The sequence below is a fragment of the Rhipicephalus microplus genome, chromosome 1, assembly GCF_043290135.1.
Source record: "Rhipicephalus microplus isolate Deutch F79 chromosome 1, USDA_Rmic, whole genome shotgun sequence".
Taxonomy (NCBI): domain Eukaryota; kingdom Metazoa; phylum Arthropoda; class Arachnida; order Ixodida; family Ixodidae; genus Rhipicephalus; species Rhipicephalus microplus.
This window is the reverse complement of record NC_134700.1, coordinates 30,883,397-30,896,013: the sequence shown is the minus strand read 5'-3', so window position 1 is coordinate 30,896,013 and position 12,617 is coordinate 30,883,397. Positions and strand designations below refer to the sequence as shown.

General features: G+C 44.4%; 1 protein-coding gene across 22 annotated transcripts in view; it reads right to left on the bottom strand.

The window, feature by feature from the left end:
- Positions 1–316, bottom strand: part of LOC119178032 (uncharacterized) — a 653,511-nt gene extending 653,195 nt beyond the window's left edge. For all 22 annotated transcript variants that reach the window (XM_075892549.1, XM_075892220.1, XM_075892616.1 and 19 more), the window contains exon 1: positions 171–316. In XM_075892549.1, coding sequence (XP_075748664.1) covers positions 171–255 — 85 coding nt within the window. In that variant the 5' untranslated portion in view covers positions 256–316. The remainder of the gene's footprint in view (positions 1–170) is intronic.
- Positions 317–12,617: the final 12,301 nt, after the last annotated feature.

The following is a 12,617-nucleotide window of genomic DNA, read 5'->3' as shown; positions in this document are numbered from 1 at the left end:
GTAAGTATCCGTTCAATTGTAGACAGCAAATGCAGTGAATTTCTGTGCACAATATAATTATCCAATCATGGTGATAAACCTGTGCTATGTGACCATTATTTCCCTTTGTCGTCGTTTACGCTAGATTTCTCAGTGATAGCTCACATGCAGCCTTTTTGCTGCGCACTCACCAAAAGACAGCTCTGGCACAATGATGTCTGTGGAGCCAAACGGGCTCCTCTTGGGCACAGAAAAGTGTACATCGCTGAGCTCCATACTTCACACAGAGCTGACTTCGAAGCAGGTGACACTATGCAGGCGAGCACCCATGTGTGGTCTCAACGGACCTCGGAAAGTGCTATCGATAAGCGACGCGATAACACGCGTTGTACAAATCGCGAAAATCAGCACAAGAACTCGCCTTGTTTACAGTACTCACCCGTATCAGCTTGCTGTCGGAGGTGCTCCTCTTTTTTACTGGCCGCGATCATATTAGAGTTATTACATTGTGCTTGTGTTGGCATTCTATAGTGCCATTGTGCTCACTTGTATTGCCACTTTTTATTCTGATTTCATTTTTCCTATTTCCTCTCTCTCTTCCTTATTTATTTTTGTTTAGTTGTTTAAACTACATCGCGAGAAAAACCATGGAGACACAATTTGCCGTATGCAAACCAGTGTTACAGGAATCCATGCATTTTTCCTCTGTTTATTTTACGCGCCGGACTGCAGTGTGTGCCGCGTAATATTAAGGCAAGCCAGCCCTCACCCTTAGCCACACAGAACACGGCAAAATCAACCATTTTGACGAAGAAAAAAACAACTGCCACCAATTTCAATGAGAGAGTGGGTGAGCACAAACGCACAAGGGTCACGCAGACGTTGTTTGCAAACTGATTCAACTTGCCGGAGCTTAACATTTTAGCCTGGGCGGTTTTGACACATCGTGTGCCTCGCCGCGTGCACTTGGTGTCTCACACACGCTGTGAATTCACATCTGTTACATTTGCGTTTTTTTCTTTATTTTTAGGGCAGAGCCTTCCATAATTTCCGTGGAGCAAACATTCTTAATGGCACGTGGCCACATACAGTTTTGCAGGAAATATCCTGTATTAGGTTTCACGCAGGCAGATATCTGAATGGTCAGGGGTAGCTTTGTTACCCCTGACCGCGGAGCAGTCTAAACACCAATCAAAATCAATTTTAAAATACACATGACTTGAAAACCTGAATGCTTTTACTAGGAATGATAAAGAATGCAAAAACGCTAAACACATCTTTTGTGTCAACCCTAGATAAGAAATCGGTCAAGTTTCGAAACGTCGCTAGCGTATTAAAAAAAAGGACTGGCTGGAGTCGTGCTGTTTTCTTTAATTGCACGCAAAGAATATTACAAAATATCGGCATATACGTGTATTGTACGTTTTATTTAGCGGAGCGTTTCATGTGGCTGTACAAAACATCGTATAGTTGTTCTTTACAGTTTAATTTTTTCACCAGAAGCGGAGCCATAGTAATCTCCAATGAACCATCACTAATATCGAGTGTGTTATCTTATTCATCAGACAGTATCGAGTATACTTTGTTTAAACATTAGTTATGTCAAATTCCCCCAGGTTATTCGTGACTTTGAAAAGAAGCGGAAGACGTAGCATTTCACGTAGCATTCCTTTCAATAAATCAAGTAGTTGGCAGTCAGCGCTGGTCTTGTGTGAATTCTTGTTCATGTTTACTGTGTGTGTTTTTTAACTAGAAATCTGATGTGCAAGATGACGGTTCATGTAGGATGGAAAAGAGAAAAAAGTAAAAGGACACGCTTGATCCTTTCGTCACACGAATCGGTATGACATTAAAGTAAAAAATGGCCTTACAGCAGTAGTTTATTGTTCACGGTGCATTGATATAAGTGAGTCTCCGCACTGACTTTCACTGTTAGGCTGCTACAGCACCGTTTGTTGTGAATGCATCCACGATGAAGCTCAGAGATTCATCTCCATCCCAGCGACAAACGTTCATTACAATGGTTAAACCAACTCTTCTATTCATAGATGCTTGTGGTAGCTGTAGTAAATGTTTAGAGCAGAACCAGAGAAAATGATGTGACAGCCAAAAAGCGTTACTCATTGGACGCCGTACTTATGCTTAAGTTGCCTATTAGAAGTATTTTATACCTGGCGATAACTTTCTGTGCCAGCACAACTAAGGCTAGGAAAGCACAGCACCCACTTTTTTATTGCGTGTCTTCATGCAGTCCGTGGGCGCTACATTTTATAGCTACGTAGTATAAAGGAAAGCATTGAAATAGGAGATATACATAATATGTTCAAGAATATTTTTATTGTTATTCAGAGAGCTCAACCCGTGCAGGATTTTTGTTTTTTACTGTTTCTTGTATACACTAAGCTTTCCGTCGTTATCCTGCCTGGTAAACAACCATGACACTACTCGGCTGCAGCATCCAAGCTTGTGAGTGGAAAGAAACTAGCAGAAAGAAACGAAGACAGCAGTGCTTCGTGAAGTATTTTGTTCTCCGCATACATGATCACTGGGGGAAAAACGTTGTGTGCAAGCAGTGAGAGAGAATAAATTGAGAGGAGGGCAGGGTGGTCAGCCAGGATTGTAGCACCCAGTTTGCTCTATTACACTAAAAAGAAGGGGCAACGAGATGACAAGGAAAGAAGCACAAGTAGGTCTCCCTTTGCGCTAGCCACAGTATCCGGTGAATTTTCAGCTTTCAGCGACACTATAGCTGCTCGAACGCAAAATTGCGATCGGAAAGTGTACGTAGAATCAAGGATCCTTTTTATAAACTGTGTAGCATACGAAGAGTTGACTGTTAGGCGAGTTGGTGCTTTGACATAGAAACCACCTTGAGAGCGCAACAAAACACGACACACAGGAAGAGACAGACGAGGACAGGCGCAAACTGGTTTTATTCAAGAAATATCTAGATCTTTATATATCAACATCCTGCACAGGAGCAACGAAACAGCAACCAAGAGAATTTAAACACGCGAGCAATTGACCGGAATTCAGCATTACACAGAGCTATGGAGGTTTCGCTTCAGCACTAGGCACCTGTTTTTTGTTTTTCATTAAATTTGCTTCTATAGCGTCGCTTACGTGGTCGGCATCTCGGTTGTCTGATATTGGTGAAACAACCAATCTATAGATCCCGTATTGTACCCGTCGACGTCTACGGCAGCAGTGGTACATGGCACTTTGCGATGACCCGCGATTTACAAGGATAAGAGGTTCGGCAGATCCTACAAGCTCTTGGGAACCACCGTAGATAGAAACACGAGGAGGATGGGTGTCCACATTGTAATTTTTTTATTGAACGACCCGTTATAAAAGCATGCTAAATATATGTGTAAAGGTTGCACCTATCAACATATGGTGAACAGTCACAGACGTTTATACAACGAATAGTTCGCATTTGCACAACGATGCCAACATGAACATCAGTATTAGGAACATGGAACATTAGAAGCAATGAGCTGACATGAAGCGCTCATGCTCGCTAGGATAGTAGACACTGCTATATTAATCAACTTCAGTGGATGGCCCTTAACTGCAATAACATCAACCTGACGTACGTGACCGCTATGCGTAGGAGTACATATCAAAATGGGTTTCAGCAAAAAAAAAGAGAAGTGAACTGGTGCATCCTATCGACGCCATTCTTACCTCTTCAACAATCTTGCCCTGTTAATAAACATCCTTCCACTTTAACCGTAATAGCTTTGTGGTGGAGGGGCTGTGTAATCGCCCAAGGCGACGGAGCTGTGGCCGCTAGGTCTTCGCCGACGCCAACGCTTCGCACGACTGCCTCCAACACTACCTGAGTTCACGAGGTCGAACAACGGTGACCAAAAGTCATCTTAAACTCCTCCGGCATAAATTCCCGGTGCCGGGATGCGTCAGTTGAAGTCATGCCATTTCTCGGAAGAACCCTGCGAGGACGTGGAAGTATGGCTCGCACAATACAAGCGTGTGAGCAAGTGCAACGGCTGAGATGCCACGGCTCAGCCAGAGTATGTTGCTCTCTTCCTGACAGACACTGCCCTGGTGTCGTTCGAGAACCACAAAGAATCACTAACTTAGGGTCACTTTACTAAATAAATCACAGAGCGTTCGGGAGTTTCTCTGCGAAAAAAAAACAACGAGCCAAGCAGACATCACTTCAGCGCGCTCAAGGGCAAGTCACTTTTACCAAGTAAATAGAGAGGATCCTGAAGTTGTGTAAAACGGCGAATCCTCGTATGTCCGAAGAAGACGAAGTCGGGCACTTCCGAACGTTATTGCCGAGATGATTTATAACTACTTTATTGGCAAAGAGAGTCTCGATTCGGTAGCTGACGTGCAGACGCATTGTCGCACATGTGAGACATTCAAACTATGCCGTATCGCGCCAAATTTCCGCCACGTTAGCGAATTCTGTGACAGATTCAGGCATTGAGAACAGCTACAATGTCCATTTGGACCTTTCGGTTACTGTGAGGCCAATTTTTCGCGAATAGCTTGAGTGACACAACAAATCAGTGAATGGCGTGATGGCTGTACAGTTCGGTTGCGTTTTTATTCAAACTCACGAACCTGCACCGGTGGCTTCCTCGCTGTCGGCCACGTCAAGCGTTGCAAACAGTTAAAACGATCCCCTGCATCCGCACCATTGTACCTTTCTGGATTACGTTTTGCATGAACAACTCGCTTATCAGGGTATGACCACAAATCGGCACTTGGAAGATCGTGTCTATTACTCACAGCGTCCCAGTGCGGCTTATCCCGAAGTTCACAACGTCGGTCGCCCTTCACCTGTCTGCTACAGCTTTGGTGCCATAGGACACATATCTCGCTTTTGTAGAGACAGATGCTTGGGCTAGTTGGAGATTCGGAATCAACATATTTGCACAGAGCAAGACTACGAGTAGTAACGACGTAACGACAGAAGAAAAGATAAGGACAGAAAGAGCACTGACTCTAAGTGAAATTTTATTAGCGAAAACACTCGAAATATACTCGTGACAGAACATCACCGCGCAATGCGCAACCTACTGTATCAAAGCAAGACAATCATGATCTTATTATATGGTTATAACGCCACAACTCAGCACAACTTCATGATCTATTGTGTCGAAGCCAGAAACTCAATTTATTTTTTAGTCAGAGCAAGCGAAAGGATGCTAATACATCGATCACCCAGTATTTAAATTTCATGGGCCTGCGTAATTTCTCACGTTAGCTGGTGACAGTGTTTGGCTACAACAGTGCCTTTTTGAATTCCGGTTTGCAACCACAATCTCTGCATTGAATGCCCAAAGGACCTTGTGCAGCTGAATATACATTGTAATGATGCTTCTTAAAACGTTCATTTACGCAGCGGCCCATTTACCCAACATATATCTTGCCGCATGAAAACGGGAGCAAATAAAAGACGGCTATCACACATGCTACGAATAGCCTTTTATGTTTGATCGAGCAGCAGGTTCGTTGTGCGCACGGCGTATTCACCCGTTTGCAGAGTGCTCAAAGCTTTTCTGGGGCAAAGAAAACCACATTCTTGTCTACCTTATCACCATCTTTTTCAAATTGTGAAAAATCCTGTGTAGATAAGGAATCACAGCCAAGCGCTTTGAGCTATTAGACACGCAGTTCACTGGTGCTTGTCGTCCCTCTTTACTCCTCCTAGGCATCTCTTCCACCACCGAAACCAGCACATAAACGGGAAAACCAGCGCTGATCAGACGGGAAGCCTGCTCAACGAAGCTTCTGGTTAACGAGAGGCCGCAAAACATTCGGAAGGCATTTCTTGAACAATTATTTGCCACTCATTAAGATTTTTATATTTGAGATTAAACAACCCAAGTGATCACCTTTGCTGGAAATATGAGCCTAGACAAAGCAAACCTCTTCTACCGTACTTGTAGGCTCATTCAAAGCTCGTAGAGAGAGGACTTGCATATATTGTATAAGAAGTGTCCTTTGAAAGCGTTTCGGCCACTCGTTAATGAGCAGATTCGTTGAGCTAGATTCCCCTCTGATCAGCGCTAGTTTCGGTAACGGAAAATATGCTTAGGAATATTAAACAGGGACAAGAATGCACCAGTGAACTGCGTTGCTAGTAGCTCAAAGCGCGTGGCTGTCATTCCCTATCTACAGGGCATTTCTCACAATTTGAAAAAGCTAAGCGATAAGGTAGATGTGCAGGTGGTTTTCTCTGCCCCGGAAAAGCTTTCAGCTTTCTGCAAACGGGTGAATAGGCAGTGCGCACGAAGAAGCTGCTGCTCAATCAAACATAAAAGGCTATTCGTAGTGTGATAGGCATCGCTTATTTGCTGCAGTTGTCATGCGGCAAGATATATGTTGGGCAAACGCGCCAATGCCTGAATGAACGTTTAAAGGAGCATCATTACAATGTATACTCAGCTGTGCAAGGTCATTTGGGCATTCATTGCAGAGATTGTGGTTGCATGGTTGCAGACCAGAATTCGAAAAGTGCACTGTTGTAGCCAAACACCGTCACCAGCTAACATGAGAGATTATGGAGGCCAATGAAATCTAAATACTGGGTGATCTATGCATTAGCATCCCTTTACTTGCTCCGACTAAAAGAAAAATCGAGTTTCTGGCTTCGACACAATAGATCATAAAATTGTGCTGAGTTGTTTCGTTATAACCATATAAAGAGATGATGTTTTTCTTGCTTTGATACAGTAGGTTGCGCGATTGCATGGTGTTGTTCTGTCGCGAGTATATTTCCAGCGTTTGCGCTAATAAAATATCAGTTAATGTCAACGCTCTTTCTGTCCTTCTCTCTTCTTCTGTAGTTACGTCGTAACTACTCGTAGTTTTGTGCTGTGCAAATATGTCGTTTTTTTCGCCTTCGCCGCCAGACTAGATACAGCCCACCACCGACTTGGCCTAATTTTAAAGGCTTCAACGGTGATCATTGGCCGGCAGAGCATCGTGCAACAAACACTACAGACCCGCTACTCAAGCATTCTTCCTTCCGCCATTCTATTAGCATCAGACGCCACTAAACAGTCGCTTCCGCTGTTTACCATCACCACGGCGACGTTCTTTGCCACCATTTCCGTCAAGGAACTAGCCGGCGCATGGATAATTCGACTAGTTGGTACTGATTCATCCTTTAGCTTAATATGAGCGCGCACTCAGACAAGGATACTAGAACAGAAAATCAGACAGACAAAGAGCGCTCTTTTCCGCCCAATTTTCTGTTCTAGTGCCCTTGTTTGAGTGCGCGCCCTCATTCAGGTAAAAGATAGCCGGTGCGTTCAATGGAGGTAAGGTCGCCGGCCGGTCTCCATCTCTGCAAACTTCTTCCTCTTACGATGATTCAAAATAAAGATTCTGTTTTAGTGTGCCTGCAACTGCGTTAGTGGATACTGGTGCTACGGTTTCTATCATGAGCGACACATTCAAAGACAGGCTTGGTTGGAAGGTTATGTTCCCGTGAAATAGTGGTGTGACATTTCGTGTTGTTAGCAGAGAGTGCCTAATAGCTCTGGCTGTCTGTGATCCTAGTGTTTTATTTAGTGCTGAATTTCTTGTCACAAAAGTTTAGGTAATATTGCGATACAATCACAATGTGATTCTCCGGATCGACTTTCTTAAGGAATAAGGTGCTTCTGTTAACTGTGGCACAGGCGAAATTACAGGGAATAACGCACTTCTGTCTGCGCTTGCTGAGACATCTTTACCGGAGAAATACTGCTTTGTCATGTCGAACGATTATATTTTAGTGTCATGGTATCTATCTCGTGTTTCTGTTATTCTTGCTGTTGCCAATCTTTCATCGTTGGACGTCCTAACTCAACCACTTGCAACAAGTTGCGTGAAGAAAAATGTACTTGTGCCACATTCTCTCGTGACAATTGTTGATGGTGCCTCAAGCCTATAGGCTTTAACTTGTTATTCGGTGCGTGCTGTTCTCCCGCGTGATATGAAGCTTGCCTAGTTCGCCGAAATCACGTACGGCACTATCATCGTTTCAAGTGAGGAGCGGCTGTCTGAAACAAACGACCCCCAGAAAAGCGGTTCTGAAGAACAGATCTTAAGATCAATTACGAAGTCGCTACCCTCACATGAATGCCACGCTCTTGCACGAGTCCTTCTGACACATCTTTCGGTTGTCGATTTCATGTAAGGTGACATGGAGACTTCACTACTCCCTCTCGTGCTCATCCCACAATTGACAACGCCCAGCCGCGGTGGTCTAGTGGATAAGGTACTCGGCTGCTGACCCGCAGGTCGCGGGTTCGATTCCCGGCTGCGGCGGCTGCATTTCCGATGGAGGCGGAAATGTTGTAGGCCCGTGTACTCAGATTTGGGTGCACGTTAAAGAACCCCAGGTGGTCTAAATTTCCGGAGTCCTCCACTACGGCGTCTCTCATAATCAAATGGTGGTTTTGGGACGTTAAACCCCACAAATCAATCATCATCACAATTGACAACGCATGTGCACATTCCATTCATCAAAAACCTTGCCATGTGTCATCGACAGAAAGGACAGTGATAGCTGAACAGTTCACTGATGGGTTATGGAAAAGTGTTGTCCAAGAGTAATCTAGTCCGTGGACAGCACCTGTAATCTTAGTAAGGAAAAAAGATGACTCATGGCGGTTATGCGTTGAATATAAAAACTAAATGCGGTCACCAAAAGAAAGTGCATCAGCTTCCTAGAATTGATAACGTGATTACCTGCCTACCTTCCGCTGCCTACTTTTCGTCGCTGAACTTGCCATCAGAGTATTGCCCAACACATATGCACCCAAACGACAACGAGAAAACGGCATTCGTCACATCTGACGGCCTTTAGAAATTTATAATTTTGCCGTAAGGTCTTTGTGATGCGCCAACAAAGTTTGAACAATTTATGAACAAAATACATCGATGAACTAAATGGTAACCTTTATTTTGATACCTAGATGATGTGATGATTTTCAACAGGACACTGAAGAAGCATAGCAGACATATAACTTTTGTTTTGGACTGTATACAAACAACCGGCTTAATACTAAACGCTAAGAAATGTCGTTTTTGTTAAACGAAGACAATAGTACTTGAACATCTCAATGACAAAAACGGCGTAAGGCAAGACCCACAAAAAATCGAGGTCATTTGCTGTTTCAAACCACCTAAATTGTTGTGGGAATTGAGGAACTTCTTGGGTCGATGCTCATCTTTTCATTGTCTCGTTCCGACGTTCACCGACCTGCTGCATCCTCTAACATGTCTTCTTTAAAAGGACGTCCCTTTCAAATGGACTTGAGCTTGCGGCGAGAAGAATTTACTAGCATCGGGGCCCATACTACGTCACTTCGATGGATCCTTGCCTACAGAAGTGAACGCTTATTCTAGTGGCATTGGCATTAGTGCTGTATGAGGGCAGCGTGATCAAGAAGCTGAACACGTAGTGGCTTATTACAGTCACTCTTTCAACAAAGCTGAGCGCAACTATACCGTGACAGAATAATAATGCTTGGTAGCTGTGTTCAGTCCACAAATTTCCACGTTATATCTATGGACGACCGTCCACTATCGTTACCGACCATCCAGTTTTTTGATGGCTGTTGAGTCTTCGTAACTCGGGTGGTCGACTGGCGCGTTGACCTCTTCAACTTCAGGAGTACGAGTTCATCGTCTCGTTCAAGTATGGACGCCACCACGCAGCTGCCAACTGTCTCTCCTGCCTTCCTCTTAACACGATTGAGTGCGAAGAAGACTGTTTTCACTACTGCTTCACCGCCATTTCTTTCACATACCCAGATATGATTACTTTCAAGGAAGATGGAAAGGGTGATATTTTTTTAAAGCCATTATTGTTGCGGCATCGCGTCCTCGAGCCACGGGCTGATTTTTTGTCGGTGATGGCTTTTTCTACAAGACAAATTATTCGGCTGAAAGCGGGCGCTTCCTTCTGGTCATACCGCACAGTTTACAATTTGGCATACTGAAAGCCATGAACGAAGATTTCACAGCTGGTCATCTGCGGTTCATTACAACTTTGAATGGGGCGCAAGATCAGTTTTACTGGCCCAAAATGCAGGACACATTCAAGCACTATGTTGCAAGTTGCGAACAATTTCAACGCTACAAGCGCCTTTCAACTCCTCTGTCAGGTCGCTTTCATTCACTGTCACCTCCTTATTTACCAATTGATCAAGTTGGCATCAATATTTTGGGCCCGTTTCTACCCTTTTCTAACAGAAATCAATGGGTTATAGCATACGTCGACCGTCTGACTCATTACGCAGAAACTGCGGCCGTGTCATCTTCGACAGCGGCGTGCGTGGCCGTGTTCTTGCTTAGGTTCATCATTCTTCGCCATGGCCCTCCCAAAGTGATCTTTAGTGATCATAGTCATCAGTTTGTTGCGGTTGCCATCAAATAACTGCTTCGTCTTTGTAATTCGCAGTTCCACCATTCCTCCCCTTATCACCCTCAGACGAATGGGCTTGTAGTACGTGCGAACAGAGCTCTGAGTAACATGTTGACCACGTACGTATCATCTGACCACAAGCACTGACATAACTTTCTCCACTATATCTATGCGTTTAACACGGTCAGGCATGAGGAAACCTATTACAGTCATCCCCCCCCCCCCTTTTGCGCGCATTCACCGTTAAGCTGCATCGACATGATTCTACCATTTGACTTCCATAGCGACTATTCTGTTTCCATGACGCTCTGTCTAGCCGAAGAAGCCCGGCGTATTGCTCGTCTTTGTACTGTGGCTTCGCAACACCAATTTAAGGAAAGCTACGGAGGCCAAAATCGGTCTGCCGCATACTAGAAAAGGAGACTTTGTGTAGTTGTACACTCCACAACGTAAACGGGGCCTATTCGAGAAGTTTTCACCGAAGCACTGTGGCCCATTCGTCATTAGTGTTCACTTGAGTGCTTTGACATACGTGGTAGCACGGCTAACATCAGTTGGTCGTCGGTCAAACCGACCCTCGCTGGTACATGTCACTCTTCTTAAGTGGTTTGAATCTGAACATTCGGAGTGATTCATACTCGCCCAGCGGGATTCGTCTAGAAGCCTGGCATTGCAACAGGTTTAAGCCGTGAAAGGAGAAGAGCAGGAAGACGTGAACTGATTCAGCCTATCAACCCTTCGATCTTACCCGTATGAGTATGTAATGTTTGTAAATTTAGAAATTCAGCACTGCAACCACAATTGACATATCATGATCATCGCAGTCTATTTGAAAAGTAGTTCTAGGACCTGGGGTGGTGCTGTTGCAGAATACTTGATTATTACGCATAATGCTGCGGCTCGACATGGGACCCTGTAAGCATTCTTTGCATTCTGCGCTCAATGCTCCACCAACTGAGCTACCATCCTACCTTAGTGCGGGAATAATTGAAGTATAAAAGATGACACCTGGACACAGCGCACCCAGCACTCCGTGCTTCTTGAGCGGTAGTACCATGGTGGCTATCCTTCTGTTCACTGAAACACCCACATTTATTCCACACATATACCCTATGAGTCGGACGAAGGGTAGCTCAGTTGGTGGAGCATTGGAGGCATTATTCGAAGATCGCCGGTTTGGTCCCAGCCCAGGGCAAGTTATCCTTGCGTAAGCTTTTCCTTTGTCACATTTACATTACAATTACTTTTAATAACAACCGCTATACATTCATTTTCATGATTTTTTGTTAAATCTCATTAGTATTGTGTCTAACAAAGGAAGCGAGCCCTCAGATGTACACTTCTTTCCTTCGTTCATAGCGACGTACTAGTTCTAGGAGACTTGGTGCCTTCATGTCGCATGCGATGTATTACTGGTCAGCTGCCAGCTCATAATAAGTTCACATGCTACGTTACGCCAATCAGGCAGATAGTGTTCCACACTCGCCGTCATTGCTACCGGTGGTGCTGACCGACACTCCAACGTTTATGGTACGCATTCCCTCCTCATGTTTTGTTATCATCCCGTTTTACTGTTTATAATACTCAGTGAAAACCACGCCTGGAATGTTCGAGAAGCTTCGGGACTAAAGCAGATCACTTACGTCCTACGAACCTACGTAGAACACTTACGAACCTAGGTTGCCACTAAAGATATTGCTAGATTATATGATGGTACGTACATAAGTAATGACGTGCGTCACCACTTGCCAGTTGATCGACGGCTGACGCTCTGTTCGCCGCTATCAGCAACAGTGGACAGTGCTGTTCTCCAGCCTACAGTTTACGGGCCGCAAGTTTCATCTTGTATTTACAGTCTGCTTCCTTCATCCACGACACGACCCCTTGACAGTATATACCCCAACCTATAGAATAGATGGAGGTATAGCCGCCGTGGTAGCTTAACTCAGCCGGTAGCGCATCGGACGCGTTATTTGGAGGTCGAAGGTTTGGTCCCAGCCCACGGAGAGTTATCTTTTCATCCACATTTCATTATTCACAATTACAATAAAACTACTACTAATATTATCTCTTATATTTCCTTGTCACGGATGCCTGTTAGAATTGTTAGTATTGTATCTAGCAAAAGAAGCAAGCCCTTAGACGTACACCTTTTCCTTTCGTTTAAAAGGCAGTGACATCAACTTGACGCGCATGTAGTGTTTTATTTTGTGTGTCAATGCGTAGTCATCAA